Source organism: Carassius auratus, chromosome 6, assembly GCF_003368295.1.
Source record: "Carassius auratus strain Wakin chromosome 6, ASM336829v1, whole genome shotgun sequence".
Lineage (NCBI taxonomy): Eukaryota > Metazoa > Chordata > Actinopteri > Cypriniformes > Cyprinidae > Carassius > Carassius auratus.
This window is the reverse complement of record NC_039248.1, coordinates 17,634,281-17,651,892: the sequence shown is the minus strand read 5'-3', so window position 1 is coordinate 17,651,892 and position 17,612 is coordinate 17,634,281. Positions and strand designations below refer to the sequence as shown.

Here is a 17,612-nt window from a genome sequence, read left to right as displayed (position 1 = left end):
AACTAGACATTACAGACATTACATCATTATAAACCTAAAACATACTCCTATCCAAATACGTGATCATCGATGCAAGATCAATTTGAGCTGCATTGCTTCGTCCTGAAAAGTTCACATGTCTGTTAAAGTTAGACATCCCTAGCTCTCCTTGGAGTGTTCAATAGAGAAGTAGCAATACTATCATTCAAATTGTAATCTTTCTAAAAAGTAAAAAAAATATTTAAAAAAAAATCCATCCATCCATCTATCTAGCTATCGAATTTCTTAGCAACACTCAAGCAACTATCCAAACAAACCTAGCAACCACCCCAGGTACCCTAGAAACCACTTAGAAACACCCTAGCAACCACATAGAAACACCCCAACTACCTACATCTTTCCATCCATCTATGTAGGTCATTGAATCTGGTTAGCATCTCACTCAAAAATGAAAAAGTTACTATAAAAAAAATAAAAAAGTTACTATATTATATATATATATATATATATTTTTATTTTTTTTCTATTTAAAACGTAACTTTTCTGTAGTTACATTGCGTTCTAAGACCGACGGAAAATGAAAAGTTTAGATTTTCTAAGACTATATATAAAATAGTCCCCATAAAAATCTACTATTGCTGCAACTACACAACTACAAAAACAGCAGCAAAGTTCCTTGATTATTACGCCGGAACGAGAGTATAGTTCCTAGCCATATCAGCCTAGAAAATCGCCACTTTTCATTTTCCATCTGCGTGTTCCTTTAAAGGGTTAGTTCAGCCAAAAATAAAAATTATGTCATTAATGACATAATTTTCATTTTTGGGTGAACTATCCCTTTAAGCTTCTAAAACTACTTTAAACTTCAAACTACTTCAGACTGAAAACCATCCAACTTTTTTTTTTTTTTTACTTTTTACACTTTTTTTTTTTAACTTTCTGTTCCGGCTTTCTCAAGCCAACTTAAAGTTTGTCTTGACAAACTTTTATCTAGTTCTGATATGTCATTCAAAATTGTTTTTGTTCATTAGTCTTAAGCCTACAATAACACCTACAACTTTTAAAACTGATTACATTTATGCAAAGCTGATAGAGTCCCTTGTCATTTATGTTCTCCATTTGAAAATTCAGTATACTGTTAATATCATTATTGCGGCTTCTGTTATAATTAAACGTGGTTTAAATAAATGGTTAACGTTGATTTCATGTCCATGCTTCACTCGAGCCTATCGTATGGTTTTACAAGATGTTTGAACCACTTTTTTGATACTTTCAAGTTGCTTATTTTGTAATTTTAGAGCTTGACAGCCCTTCATTTTTCATTCACCCTCATTATATGGAAAATGGTAGCAAGGATATTTTCCAAAAATTCACTTTTTGTGCGGCACAAAAGAAAAGGTAATACGGTTTGGGACAGCAAAATGATAAACAGTCAGTCAAAGTACTGAGCTGGTCATAAGAAAACACACAAAAGCAAATGGGCCCTTCAGAAAGGATTAATCTGACATTCCTCCAAATGTCCAATAAAATTGGTTTAATCAGATTAACCAGCTTTATTTAGCCAAATCAGCACTTAAAACACAACACAATAAAGCCTTATAAATAATAAAACAGCTTCATCAAGCTTGTGGGCACACATACAAAATGAAAGTCTCACTGATGGAAAAAAGATGCAAAAGAGGCAATTACTGCATTGAGATTTTGCAAGAATGCAAGTCAAACAAGGCAGGTTCTTGACGCAGTTTTGCTTATGTTTTATAGCTTATGTGACTAATGACATTTGTGTCAACATCTTCTGTGCAAGCCCAGAGCTGTGCTGGCACAAGGCCCAGCAGAGAGCTTTTCTGTTTGGACTCCAATTTAGTGCTTGAGTGCAGATTTCCCGCTGGAGCACAGCTCTTGTGTTATCCAACAAAATTATTTTGCAGGGGGAAGTGTCTAACCTCAAACCGAGCGGCCAAATGACGCGTTTGTTTGCCATGATGCAATTTCAGCTGAACTGGTCATTTAAAAGAACCACTATTATAAAGATGAAGGTCTCAATGGAACTGAGGTGGACAGGGTACTAAGAACTGAGTTTTTTTTTTTAAATGCACAGTATTAACTTGCTGTGGTTCCCTATGGAGCCTTTGGGATTAGTTACCTTCATGCAAGACGTCTCTGAGTGTGACTCTCTCTCTAGAAATGGCGATGTCTTTGACCTTTGCCTTGGCCTCAAGGAGAGTGACGCTTCTCAAGTCGTTCTTCTCTATCCGCAGCGAGGGATAACCTTCAAATCACACACATACACAAATGTCACATTAAAAGTGCTAACAATTCACATTAGAACTAATTAAAAGTCAATTGAGAGAATGACAGAGGTTTGCAGTGCTATTTTAACAACTGGAAGTATTTAAACACTTCATCAATGAAGTAAAACCCCAGCTTTGCCAAAGGCAAACACTCTTGGAGTGTCATTCTTGCACAACATGTTTTGGTGTGTAACTGATTTTCTCTCACAGTTATACAGAGTCAGTTGTATTAAATGTTAGAGAAAGATGAGTGTTTTATTCGGTCATTTAGCTACAGAGTACTTTAAATACACAAGAACCCCCCACCCCCACCCCCAAAAGGTTAAAATGTTCTGGGAGCACAAATCCCAGTACATAAGGCTGTTTAAATGTGGTTGTGTATCCTCATGTGTTGTTTTTTAGGTTTACTTGTCTGATTGAGCAGTTTTCCTGTTTATATTCAATACTTCACTGTGCCTTGCGGTAAACATTATCTTAGTGATTATATAAATACAGCTGATTATGAACTCAGAACAAAGTGTAAATATATCACATTACACTAACAATGCAACTAGCCAGTGATTCATTTGGACTGCATTTCTTCACTCATCCTAAAAGTGCATGATGCTGCCCCCAAGTGGTCATTATGGGTAACTGATGGAAAACGGCTAACATTACTTATAGTCTATTCAAAATATGGAAGTGATTTTGGGGCACTTGAGATGTTATGACATGCCCTGACAATTGTGCTTTTTTCAGCTACTTATACTGTTAATAAACATGGCATTTGAATTTGAATGTAGCTAAAAATAAGGCCAAAAAACCCATACTTAATAGTTCTGAATAAGACTTTTGAGTAATCGGTCTTGTAGGCTAGAATATTTGCACCAAAATGATCTTAAAAATCGTAAAAAAATAAGTGATCTTGCCGTGCCGCAGCATTGACCACCGGGAGTTAAAATAGAAAATGGTTTTGAATTGTAATAATATTTAACAGTATTACTTTTTTTTACTGCATTTTTGATTAAATAAATGCAGTCTTGGTGAGCATGACTCTTAGTCTGAAAACAATCCAAAATTTTGTAATGACTCTAAACTTTTCAACAGTAGTGTAGACAAAAAAGTGCAGTTGATAGTAGACATGGTAGAAAGTTTTTTTCTAAACTATGCTTTTCAGAAAAAGAAAAAAAAAAAAAAACATGAGGGTGAGTAAACGATGGCAGATTTTTCATTTTGGGGTAAACCAATTTACCATGACTATCTGATTTTCCTTCTCGTCATGCAAATGAGAACATGTCTTTGCACTTTGCACCACTGCAATACAGTGTGAACCAATGAACGAGCATGATGAACACCAGCAAGAGCAAACAATGGTGATGGTGAAGCAGAAACCAGGTTAAAGGTGAGCGGTTAGTAAACATGATTGAGTCATGATTGCCTGTTGCTCTCTCTAATCTGCTTCACAGCAGCAGAACTTACTTTTGGTTTCGTGCGAGGGGGCACCAGGGTGAGGGAAGGAGGCACCTGCAAGTTGGAGCATGGGTGCAGAGCCAGTATGAGCATCTGATAGAAAAAGGAAGGGGTGGAGGGAGGACAGAGTGGGAGAACAAAAATGAAAGATGGAGAGAGGTATATGAAGAGGTATATGATGGTGCCTGAGCTATTCCACACACAAGAACAAGAGTGAGACAAGAAAACACGTGGTTTAAGCATGAAACAGTGCAGCAAGCATGTAAGACCACTAGGAGGCGCTAAACACAATGCAGGTACACAGCCTGGACAAAACGGAGCCGATATCTCCACCATCAAATCTCCACACTGGTTTATTAAAATAACTTTACAACATCATTGCTTTTTAGGAAGAGTATTCACTAAAACTGTTGACAGACACTGAATGTTTTAAAGTACTTGGCTGCATCTGAAAACACTTACTATTGAATATGTACCACATCTGATGAAGAGCTTACTTCTAAACCATTCTGTATGAATGTATGTATGTATAAAAACAATTCAGACATATAACATTCGCAATGCTGGAAGAGTCAAGTAATGTTTGTTCTACAAAAAAATAAATTTAAACGTATGATGTGTGTCCATATCTAATTAAGAGATCGAGAGACATTTATTTTGTTACTTAAGTGTCTAAATATTTTCTGGGCCCACTGTGAATACAAGACCCATGGGATCACCTGGCAAACTTCAACTAATAGGAAGTTTATCAACCCGCCTTTCAGTTCTACCTGATTTGAGCCCAATCCAGTCGTTTTAGGAGAAAAGAGAAAACTCACCCACTATGGAAACAGTGACCACATTTTTAAAAAATCTGAAACTTCCTGTTGATTTGCTCTTATTTGTGTCCTAAGTTGGAAAAGGGGTGGAAGTGGTCAACTTCTTGTGGTGGAATAAAATAGACAACAACCTAAGTGTGAAGAAATTACTCTAGTAAAAGATAGCAAAGGATCGAGCTAATACTAGGAGACTGACTTTGCACTATTGTGAGGGGACGTGACTACTTTACAAGTATGCTATGCAAGAAACATTTGTACTCATTTTGATCACATAAAACAATTAATGCTGGAGTCATTGCTGTTCTAAACTTAAGGACAAAATTGTGTGCGCCTGTTTGTACCAACCTTATGATTCCAGTTTAGCTGATTTGATCATTTGTTTCCAATTTTCTCATTTATAAAGGAATGCACATTTGGTGTGAACAAGGCAAGACGAGATGCAGCCAGACGTGTGAAATTTAGCTGTGGGGAGCAAAGCACCCTGCTGGTGTTTATCTACTCTTTGAGCTACTTCTCCTGCTAAAGAGACAGGTTTCTGACGTTTTAAATATGGAAGAGGAGTGCAGATGGTTACAGCAGATGGTTGAGATGTTTGAGAGAGTTGCTGATCTGAGGTCAGGGGTGAGAGACGTGGTGTGGTCATAGTCTTACTGGTGACAGGTGTAGCGTTGTTGGGGGTGTCTGCCCTCAGGTACTGGGTGGTCTGGGTGGAGGGCTGAGACAGACCCTGAGAGCTTCCACTGTCGCTGACACTAAAAGATTTAGAGAGAAGAAATTAATTACTTTAGGAATTGATATGTACCATTTTGAAAGGTACTTGGGCTTATATTAGGACCGTCTCTATAATAAGCTCAAATTGTTTTACTAAAACAGACAAGTATTTTATTTTAAATGGTTTCACAGCCTCTTTTATGATGAACTCATCTGTTTTTGTGTTTTTTTCAGAATGTGTAGAGTTTTCCCTGGCCCTGAACCCCAGTGCGTTTGAAAACTAAGTGCTGTGTAATTGTCCCAATTAAAGCCATTAGATTCAACTCAAAAGGTTAAACACTGAAGCCCCTGGAGAAAGCCTCCTGAAACTCATTGAACCTAATCATGATCTAATGTCACAGACTCATCATCATCATTCTTAAACCGGTCTGGTTTCTTCTGGTCTACTACCTGGGCTGTGGAGCAAAAACAATCCACCGGTAGAAAACGGAGTCGGAGCACATTCTTGTTCTGAGGTTGATGTGTTTTAGAAGATAAATGGAGCTCTGTGTCTCTTCTTCTAAATAGCAGCAGATAAAATCTAATCTACCAACCTTGTATAATGCTGAAAAAGAGCTCTTTGTACTGATGCCTAACTTAATTTCAGAAAAACACAATTAAAATACCCTGCTCTGGTATGAAATTAGCAGGAGCTGAGAGTTTTTCTCTCTCTCCTGTCATCTTTTGATAAACCCACAAGGAAAAGAAAGTAATATATATAAAAAAAGAACCACACAAAATCTGAATAAAATAAATAAATAAATAGGATGGGGGGGGGGGGGTATATGAGAACCAGACTGTTTTGGTGCATTTAAACTAATTGAACATTCAAACACAGAAGTGTGTGCATACACACCTGTCATCCATTTCCACTCTCTTCATGCTGTGAAGGTGTAACACAGCAAGGATGATGGCTACCAGAAAGATGACGATGCAGCACACACACACGCTGATGTAGAAAACTCGTGTGGATGTGGTGGGAGCATTTGAACTGCTCGCTAAGATCATAAGAGAGGAGAGAGTTTACAAGAGCAGAGTGAAGGTTGTCTCATGGTAGAACCACATTTACTAAAAAGGCCGAACAATAAATCTCAAATACTTACGGCCTATTGTCTGTGTGCTTGTGTTTGGGAATTTGGGGGGCTCTGGCTGCTCAATTCCTGTAAAGTAAAACAATAAGAAGGATAAGCAAAGTATAATGCCTATGCCAATTAAAAACTCCAAATTCTAAAAACAACTAAAAAAAAAAAAAAAAAAAACACTCTTCTGAGATGACGACAATCTTGATGGGTCTCATGAGATTCATCTAAACACATGAACTGGTTAATTGTGGTCTCATTTATGTTTGGTTTGTAAATTGTTGCCAGGGCAGCAAAATCTCACTCCTGCCACAGAAAGTGTAAGACACACAATATCTTCTTGAGCGCCACATACACACGCTGACCCAGTTCTTCCACAAGGGAGTGAAAATTTGGACCATACACAAACTCATTTTCTTCTCCAGCAGCTAATTTGGCTCATGTGCTTCAAATAAGCAGGGAAAAAATTCACAAGCTATTTCCTCTAGGGACACATATGACCGAAAGCTTGTGTTATTATCATATTTGCAGTCTCTGGCTATGTAAAACCTGATACACAATCTGCCAAACGCACAAAGCCTACACAGCGTACTTACAGAAAAAATACAAAGTGAAAAGAAAAAAAGCAAAAACACAAACATGCACCTAGATCTTGAGAAACAGATGTATGGGAGGAAATAAGGTAAAAGTGTTGTGAAGAGATCTTACTTCGGTAACACATTTTCCTGCGTTTGAAGTTGAGCACTGTGAAGTTGTTGGCTGGTGTAGTCAGGTTCAACTGCACCGTAAGCACAGCCTCTCCATCAGCCTTTCCAGAGCAGAAAAGATCCACTCTGAACACTGGACAGACACACAGAAAGTGTACTTACTATATTAAATTACTAATAACAGTTGTAAACAATGAATGCAGGGGCTAATTTTTTACTTTTTAAAATGGGTATTAGCAAATTTTGTGCTGGCGAATTAGCGTTTGCCTGAATCCTTCTAAACTACATGAGAAGACTGATTAAACACCAATACAAATGTTAGGCACAAAGATTTGGTCTGATTTTTGCATTGTTCAGCCACTCCGCTGCAGGAAGCTCGTATGGGTCGATATTTTGGATGCCTGAGAGCCTCTCCAAATACCGCTGTTTTGCGCTTGGTGTAACCTAAAAAAAACTGTATTCCATTGTTACTATGTTTTCCATATGTATCGTGTGAGGTACTGGGGCAGTTTTTAACGCAGCAGTAACTTCCAGGCATGGTAAAACAGTGCAGAATTGCGAAAACCTCCTCTACTACAGAGTTAACAACACATGTAACCAATCCTGTTTCGCCGCCGGTGTCCTGCCAACATGGCGGAGACTGTGATATCGAGGGGAGGGGCTCTGTGCTATGACGACAACTCCTCACTCTCAATAGGCTGGTCAGCTTTATTTGCAATGCAAAGGAAAAGAGATTTTAACACCTCGCCATGAAAAAAAAAAATGCATGTGAATGTTAATGCCTGTTCATTCAAATTAAAATGCTTAGCACACTGAATTTATCTTGGTGTGCAAAGGTCATACAGGAGTTAATAGTTGATAAAACCTTTATAAAAAAAAAAAAGCTGTAGGTTCTTATGTTGTGATGAATAAACTTTGTCAATAAAAGTCTGGCAAGACAAATTTTTCCAATAGTTAACAGGCCTTTTTTATATAAATGATTTTTAAGCACATGTAAAAGGTAGAGTCACTATTTTTTTCTTGAAAATGCTGTTTTAGATCAACAGCATCATTTCCCTTGAAAATACAAAATATAATGCGAAAGGAGAGAGAGCGAGAAATGATTCACTCACCTGAACGAGTGCGTGGGACCTCCCCCTGAGCAGAGATGTTGCTCTGAGGTTGATCCATGGCTGAAGTGTTTTCCACTTGAAACCCTAACCTGTAATCCACCTTAACAGGAGACAAGCATTACGGGAAATAATTAAGATATTGATATACATAAAGATCTTGATACTATGTGATTAAAAGACAAAAAAAAAAAGATAATACAGTGAAATATTGCTCCAATTTAAAAATTGATTTGTGTTTACATTTTTTTATGTAATGGCAAAGCAGAATTTTTGCATTTGTTACTTCAATCTTCAGTGAAAATCCTTTCAAAAAACCTTTTAATATGGTGATTTGCTATTTAAGAAACATTTATTATTATCATCATCATCACAGTTGAAAACAGTTGTGCTGCAATATAGTTTTGCAGAAAACCATGAGTTTTTATGATGCTTTAATGAATGGAAAGTAAAACACTTTTGATGGTAGAGCACATAGGATGTATGAACAGTGCCAACCTTGCTGCTGGAGTGCCATGTGAAATGAAGGCTGTTAGTGTCACTGGGCACAGGCAGGATGAAGGAAAGGGCATAATGATTTACCACATCATCCCTCACATAGTACAACTCAGCATCAAGACCTGGAGAGAGAGAGAGAGAGAGAGAGTTAATAAAATAATAAAATAAAATAAATAATATAATAATAAAATAAGAGATAATAAAAATGACAAAAACTGACAGAATTCAAACAGTTAAACTTCTTTTCACATTCCCACAACCACCCTCCCTCAAGAGAGGAGTAAAATATAGTTTCATAATGCCAGACTCCATCTCTCCTCTCATATGAACTCTGTATTTCACCATAAAAACATCCCATGTGCTCATTTAGGCTTAATGTATTCCCCAGCGCCTGGAAGTATATGGTGCAAGAGGAAACCATGGCAACAGTACATAAAATACATTCTTTCAGTGCGGTGAACAACCACTGTGTGACATCGTTCCACTTCCTCCAGATCTGGATCCATTATATCACAGGGGACAGGTATGACAGCCACTGAAATATGAATGCAATCTCAAATCAGGAGGATATGATTAACAACAGGCTCAAGTGTTCATGTTGATATTCTAGATTGTTTCCCATTAAACTGATGGGACCTTGAAACCACCAAGACTGCCGCCCAAGTTTTGACCACAGTTCATTCCTCTGTTCCTAGCCTGTCCATTTAGAACCACTTGGAATGCTTTTCATCCTTTATACCAAGAACAATATCCTCAGTTGCCACCTCCACCATACAGTGAAGGGAAAATGTTTGAGTATAGCATGTTTAAGGACTTCATCCCTCAAAGCAAAACATCTCTGCTTTCCCCTGCCTGGCCTCCATTTTCTAACAACATTGTAATCTAAACAGTGTTTCGTTCCCGGCTACATTCCATAGAGAGACTCGACCTGAAAAACCTTTCTCCCAGACAGCAGAGCACACCTGTGGTCCCTGTTATACCGTATCCAGCCCCCAACGAACAGCTGGAGAGTGGCAGTGATGATGAGACACAGTGATGTGTGAAGTTGATTGACAGCTGGAATCTTCTGCCATGCCTTGGGGCAAACCTCATCCTGACTGAAAGACTGGAGCCTGTCAGTCTGTCATGGGGCCTACACAAACATAAGGGGGGTGGGAGTACCTGTGCATACCCTTTCTAAAACAGAACTGATCAAACAACAATAGATGACTTTTATTATTAAAATAAAAAGTTTTTTTTTTTTTTTTTTGATGATGATTTAGATGCCTACCCTTAAAGATAACATAGAAATCAATGCTGGTCAAAGGTTTAGAAAAAAAAGTGTCTTGATTCTAATTAATTAGACCTGCTTTATGATTAATACAATTTTATTTAACTATTAAAAGGAGTTAAATGAAAAAAAAATGAAGACAGAAATAAATACAGAAAAAGACATTTAATTTAGGAAAAACAAAACTTATTTCATAGGGCCCTAGTCCAGTGTAATGAGACTGTCCACCTATGGAGCAAATAGCCTGTGTGCCCCCGAAAACAGACACATTCAAGACACAGGAGTCCTCAAAGTTCAGACAGACATCACGACTGACATAATCCTCTGAGCCTAGAGAAAAAGAAAATCAGGCAGCTGTGAGAGACTACTGAGGCGTTTACGCATACTACAGACACACCCACAGACTTGAGACTAATTAACCTTCCCATGTCTGGCACCATGTGAACTGTCAGGACCTACTTTTGTCCTCATTGCTTTGATACCCCTTTAATAAAACGAAGCCATGCGAGTAGTAGACGTAACCAGACCACTGACTGGTGCTCACGGTGGCTTTTTCTGGCCATGACTCTTCTGCCACTTAGAAAGGAAAAGGCAATTTGACTGACATAAAATCAACCATCTATAGTTCATATTGCCATTTAATCTAAAATAGATTAAAAGTAAATAATAACATCTAAATAATGAATGGAATAAATCGGTGTCCCTTTACTTTCAAGAAGTTGCATAGAACCAACTAGAATGGAACTGGAAATTTCAGACAACTTTTGCATTTTTGTATATAACATGCATCAAATGGTCCGTGAACATGAAATTATAATAAAAAATGGATTGAAGGGACATCTCTTAAATGAAATTCCTTCTTTCTCTCAATCTCTTGCACTACAATGATGATATATTGAGAAAGGAATTTGCAAGAGAAACAAGTCATAGTCATAGACAGAGCCCACAAAACAGTAGATGTAGAGGGTGTAGAAGTTCATGGGTCAAGTGTGCTCAACCCTCTGACCAGAGGATTCAAAAAGAAAGCAGGAGGTTGTTTGAAAATAGTTTCCTGTGTGGCATAAAGTGCTCCCACCCTTGAAAAACCGGACCATAACAGGATGATTAGGAGAACGAGTTTATTATAGCATATGTGCAGCCTGTGTTTCCAAGCTTGTTTATTTGTGACTCTGTGGTGACCATTTTTAACCTCTTTTCTTTATGCTCAAGTAACAAGTTTGTTTCAGAAAGGGCTGTGGTTAACCTTACATCTTGAAAAGAAAAAAAGATTGTTTCTGCTTGCTGCAAAACAAAATCTTTGCATCCCCCTCACGGCAGTACTCTGTAATGTCTTTTTATGTAGCTTCAAAAACCCTTTCATGGTTCAATTACTTCCACTCTGAAAAAGCTGAGACCAGGGATAAAACATGTCCACGGGCAAGAAGTCGATACAGCATTATGTCAGTGAATCTTGCTCAAAGAGCTTGCCAAAGATCCTGAAGAAAACATGCCAGAATTGGGAAATGCAAAGAGAACAGGCAAGATTTAAATGCTTATATAATTTATAGTTATCTGTCAATAACAATAACTAGAAAAAAAAAAAAAATACCACTCGGTAATGGTGTTTTAAAAATTTACTAGGTATGATGTAACTACTTCAAAACATAGTAAGAATTTGTGTTTTTTTTTTTAAATGTGGTCTAGGACTCAAGTCTTTTCTGTCTCTGTGCACTCAGCACAGAATAAAACTGAAGTTACAGACAATACATGAATGAAAAGGCAATGATTTACACCCATGTCATTCCCCACAGCCAGTGGTTTTGGATTTCTTGGCCTCTGGAGATCACATTTCTGTCTTCAGAAAGGCACAACAAAAAAAGAGAGCCAGAAGAAGAGGTAAGCACAGGTAGAACAAAGAGGCTCCTGTACTCAGGGTCCGATTTATCCTCAATCTCTCAGTGCACATGACATAAGTGCACAGCAGCCCAGCTCAGAGAGAGAGCGGCTGCTATGTATTGATCAAGATCTAGCATAACAAAACAAGTAAGAACTCAACAGGCAGATAAAACCTTCTTCTAAACATTTCAAAGCTTAAAATTTACAAGTTTAGTAGATTCCCAGTTAGTTTAGATTTCATTTTTATGTATGTTGAAAAATTTCTTGAGTAATTTTAGTAAGTAGTAATTTTTTCAGTTACTAAAAAAAAAAAAAAAAAAAATTAAGCAAATACCCTTCTGTTCAAAAGTTTGAGGTTAGAACAATAAAAGACAATTGTGTAACAATATTACGTTTTTTTAAACTGTATTTTAATCAACTAAATGCAACCTTGTGAACATGGAGACTTCTTTAAAAAAAATAAAAAATAAATTACCATTATATATATATATATATATATATATATATATATATATATATATATATATATATATATATATATATATATATATATATATATATATATATATATATATATATATATATATTAGGGGTGTAACGATACGCGTATTCGTATTGAACCGTTCGGTACGACGCTTTCGGTTCGGTACGCGGTACGCATTATGTATACCGAACGGTTCGTTGGAGTATTTAATTATATTTGAAAAAAAAAAAAAAAAAAGAGAGAGAGAAATATAATGATATGCGTTCAACAAGGTAGCCCAATAACCCAAACAACGTAACAGGCAACGCCCCTGACACTCCCGAAGAAGAAAAAAACACCATCTTATATGTTTATGTTAGGCTACTCAGCAGGCGCTCGCTCACTCAGTACGCGCTGAAGGCTCGTTGCAAAATAGCCAATGCGTTTAACAGACTAGAAATGAGAAGATCCTCCAATAACCAACAGGTCTGGTGTTTGGGTGCACTTTGGATTCCCTTTAAGCTATAATGGTGATGGCAAGAGAGTGGTGGATAAAAAAAACAACGGTATGTCGCATCTGCAACATGACAGGGTACACCAGCGGGAATACAAAAAAAAAAAAATATCTGGGATATATGCGTCAGTACTATCTGGGAAAAGACGAAAAAAAAGGAGAAACATGCACGCAGCAAACTATCCCTGCAGCATTTAGACACTATAGCTTACAGGGAATCCAACCCAAACACCAGACCTGTTGGTTATTTTAGGATCTTATATTTCTGGTCTGTTAAATGCATTCGACATTTTGCAACGAGCCTTCAGCGCGTGCTGAGTGAGCGAGCGCCTTAGGGGCCGTTCACATATCGTGCCTAAAAACGCATGGAAAACGCTAAGCGCGTCTTTCTCCTCCTTTCCAAAGCGCTCGGGCAGAAGCGCTCATGAGGCGTCTGTCTTTGCTAAGCAACAATGACGTGCTCTCTCCATGAGACGCGGAAATTTCAGCGAAGGATAAATGGATTTGCAGCTCTAAAAATCGCTTGCAGTAGCTCTGCTACTGAATTTATTTCAAAATTGCAATCCATATACAACTATGATCAGCTGTTCCTTCATCTTGGCTGAGCTCTCAACGTTGTTACGGGAAAGGATGAAGCTGATTGGTTGGTTCTTGTCACATGACCCGCGGTGCGCTTGTGGCATTCTGAAAAGTTGAGATCGTTTTACATTTTGCTGTATCTAAAACGTATCGAACCGAACCGAACCGAACCGTGACATCAGTGTATCGTATCGAACCGAACCGTGAATTTTGTGAACCGTTACACCCCTAATATATATATATATAAATTTCTTAAAAACAAAATGGGGTGAGCACACTTACATTCTCATTTTAAATTATTTAAACATCGACACCATCATATCAACTGATTAATATGCGTGAGGGAGAGAGAGCAAGAAAGCGCTCGTGTTGTTTGAAGACGGTGAGCGTGCGGCTGGGGCTCGCTCGCTCTCTCTCTCTCTCTCTCTCGCGCGCGCGCGCTCTCGGTCTCTCTCGTGCGCTCTCCGCGAATCACATTCGTCAAGGGCCGGGGAGCAGCTGGCCCATACAGTTAATGAATAACGGATCAACTACGACAGCATACATTGCACATCCTGCGATGTGACTATCGTGGATTCGTACATCGCGATATCGATGCTTAAACGACAAATTGTGCAGCCCTAATGTATATATCTTCTCCAATTCTCAACTTTTGAATGACAGTGCCCATCAGTCACATTGCTCTAAAGAGACTGGCATTTATAAAAAAAAAAAAAAAATTACGACTAACTAACTTATAACTAAAACCAAAAATTACATTTCAATAAGTAAATGGCTATTTTTCAATTTAGAAATAAATTGAGTTACAAAAATAAGAGGATTTAAAATACTACAAGTTACAGCTACAATACCATGCAACTACAATCAGCCTGTAAAACTTACGATGGGCCGGAGCAAGCAAAAATAAACGAATAAAATCACCAGCATACAATAACAAAAGGGTGAGGATTGGATATGACTGCGGCCACATACACTCCAATAGGCCAGAATGTTTGGACATCTGTAATGAGCGATATCTATGCACCTAGTTCAAGGTTCACAGGATGAAGTGTTTTCACAGGGGTGTGGAAGCCAAAGGGGCAGAGGGGTCAAACCAAATCTAAAGGGATGTAGATCATGCAAAACAAGGAGATCTGGAGACTCATTATCATCAAGAATATCAACATGGCTGCCATACTGGAGACCTTCGAATGTAAGAGTTCAGCACAGATGGTCAGGAGGGTAATCAGTGTAATACCAAACAGGTGTGGGCTAAATGTAAATGATAAACTAGCAGGCAGGCAGAACCAGAGTGCAACACTGCAATGGACAGAAAACCACTTTCAGATGTAACTGTGGCACTTTGAGGCTACCTTTCATAAAGCTGAACACGCTGTCCATAATAAACTGAACTGGAGGGGGTGGGACAGAACGGCAGCATGCCCTGCGCAATGGCTCTGGTGTAGGGATGTATATTTGTTTTAATGAATTTCCATCATTGATCAATCAATTAATTAACATGAATTACATGAATTACTCCGGGATATTGGTTTGTTTGAACTCAGAGGGAGTGTCATCCACATAAAAAAAGTTAAAAGCTTAAGTCATTTGTGGATTAATGCGTATTAGAGACGCGAACAGTTAAAAACAATTCAGTTCGATTTGGTGAACTGAATGATTCGTTCGCAAAACCGAAAATCCAGCTGCTTTGATTTGAACTCTCTCTCACACAGACATGGAAGAGAAGACAATGCTGAATAAAGTCGTCGTTTTTGCTATTTTTGGACCAAAATGTATTTTCGATGCTTCAAAAAATTCCAACGGACCCTCTGATGTCACATGGACTACTTTGATGATGTTTTTCTTACCTTTCTGGACATGGACAGTATACCGTACACACAGCTTCAATGGAGGGACTGAGAGCTCTCGGACTAAATCTAAAATATCTTAAACTGTGTTCTGAAGATAAAAGGAGGCCTTACATGTTTGGAACAGCATATGGGTGAGTTATTAATGACATAATTTTCATTTTTGGGCGAACTAACCCTTTAACATTAACCATTTTTATGAGTATTATGACCAGTACTTACTTTGTTACTGCTGGTTTTGAATTTTGAATTCTTGCGTCCCGGTAGGCTTACTTATTTTTTTTTAAATCCAGCATTTACAGTGGATTAGATCGTGACATGCGTGCGTGCATAAGAGGACGCAGCCATCATGGGTTTGGCTAGATTTGGAGGTTACTGCTCAGGTCTCATTTGGCACAAATCCAAATATTTCCATATTCGCAATGTATTTGAATGTTAAAATATTATTTATAATGAAAACTACTAGGCTTGTACTTTACGCGCATTCGCATACAGACGGAAAAGATCATCCTCTTCAAATGAGTAAAAACGTCCTTGGATTAACAGCAGATTGGATCGGCATACTAAGGTCTATTTAAACTGACCAGTGTAACCTTTTATATCTTTGGTTGTCTCTACAAAAAAAAAATTAGAATCTGAATTCATTAGATAGATTTGATAATATCTTGTAAAATAAAGCAAACAAACAGAATGAGAGTTCTCATCCTTTCCTCAACTTGTTTATGGAGCGCCGCGACACACTTCTGTTTTAAATCCGTTATCTTAAGTCAGATATATTTATCTTTTTTTTTAATGAAAACAAACTGTTATTTTTATTTTAGGCCTATTACTTACATAGGCTATGTATTTTCTTTAAAGTATCCCATTTTTCATCAATTCCTTAAAGCATCCTTAAAGCATCCCATTTTTTCATGAATAAAGAATTTGTTCAATGTATTAATTAGTTCCCTCATTTCAGTTAAATCATGGGTTAAAGAACAAAATTAATGAAGCATGAAAAGTTGCCACAAATTAATAAGTCTTAGGAACGAATTAGCAAGTTGCAGGAATGAATAGACTATCTGTCCTGTGTCCTGTGTCCTGCAAAGCGCATGATATGAAATATTTATCTGGTGAAATAACTTAGTTACTACATTACTATTGCTTTCCATGTTGAAGAACTTTGTGTTTTTTCTATTTTATTGTACTTTTAAAATATTAAATCACATTAAAAGCCTAATTTGTACATTATGAATGAACAATGATGCTTTTATATACAGTCACTGTCACTCACAACTGCTCGCACATGTTTAAATAGGTTAACCGACCATCTTTAATCAATTGAATCATCGAATAATCGTTGACATCCCTACTCTGGTGTCACAACTTCGATGGCTAGTGAAAAGAACCCGAAGTATTGTGAAGTGTAGGAAAAAAAATGTCTCCCAGCAGAGGTCTAGTTGGGATCAACTGCAATTACCACACACACATTCTCCCCTTTAATATTTCGAAGGGATTCTGCTGGTATTGATAGTCTGAGATCTCACTAGTATAATACACATAGAAAAGGTATCCTTGTGACACAGCTGACACATAAGAGCGTACCCAGTTTGCTTTCAGCTTATATTTTCCAAAATGGTGCTACGGGGATGTAGGGCTGGGGGATATATCTAACGATCATGTGCATCTAGTCAGTAAATCTGTTTCTGTGATTACCGCTAAATCACCATCACCTGCTTTCAAATGGAGCAGAATTTAATAGACAGAGCCGTAGATCACTGACAAGCTACGCAATATCGCATTTGTTATGGCCCAGCCCTATGGTGATGCGGAGAGACACAGAGGAGACAAACTGTTGAATAGTATTTTTGTTTTCCTCGAGTAAAAAAAAGTATTCTCGTCACTTCATAACATAATGGCTGAACCACTGATGGCAGATTAACTATTCTGACGATGTCTTTCATCCTTTTCTGGACCTTGACAGTGTAATTTACTTGGCAGTCTATGGGACAGACACATGCATCAACATTGAGTTCTATAGAACAACATGTCTTTTCATGCAATGGAATGTCCTATAGAGGGAGACAGGATCTGACAAAAGATTAACACAACCTCAGTGTCTAGAGATATTCTCATCCGCTTTTGTGATGACAATCAACTAGATTTCCACATTTTCTGAGGAAAGTGGTGGTGCTCATCCACCATGATGCCATAGCATTATGATGTGGGTTTTTTTTTTTTTAATCACTGCTATGCCTTACTGACACTATTCAAAAGTGCCCATGTCAGAGCTTTCTTTGATATCATGGTCTCAAGATGCGGTTTGAGTCGCGCTTTCAATGTAAGTCTACGCGATTCCTTTGCTTGTTCAATTGTCTGCCAGGTGAGAACCTCAAGTCTGATCA

At 37.8% G+C, this 17,612-nt stretch overlaps 1 protein-coding gene across 2 annotated transcripts in view; it reads right to left on the bottom strand.

Moving 5' to 3' along the window:
• Window positions 1-17,612, bottom strand: part of ryk (receptor like tyrosine kinase) — a 61,190-nt gene that overhangs the window by 26,199 nt on the left and 17,379 nt on the right. Inside the window, exons 2-9 of one of the 2 annotated variants that reach the window (XM_026263990.1) lie at window positions 8,681-8,802; window positions 8,186-8,285; window positions 7,075-7,206; window positions 6,391-6,447; window positions 6,144-6,285; window positions 5,189-5,289; window positions 3,729-3,812; window positions 2,123-2,248 (exon numbers count right to left, since the gene is read on the bottom strand). In XM_026263990.1, the coding sequence (XP_026119775.1) occupies window positions 2,123-2,248; window positions 3,729-3,812; window positions 5,189-5,289; window positions 6,144-6,285; window positions 6,391-6,447; window positions 7,075-7,206; window positions 8,186-8,285; window positions 8,681-8,802 (864 nt within the window). The remainder of the gene's footprint in view (window positions 1-2,122; window positions 2,249-3,728; window positions 3,813-5,188; window positions 5,290-6,143; window positions 6,286-6,390; window positions 6,448-7,074; window positions 7,207-8,185; window positions 8,286-8,680; window positions 8,803-17,612) is intronic. The other variant, XM_026263994.1, reaches the window with a different exon arrangement.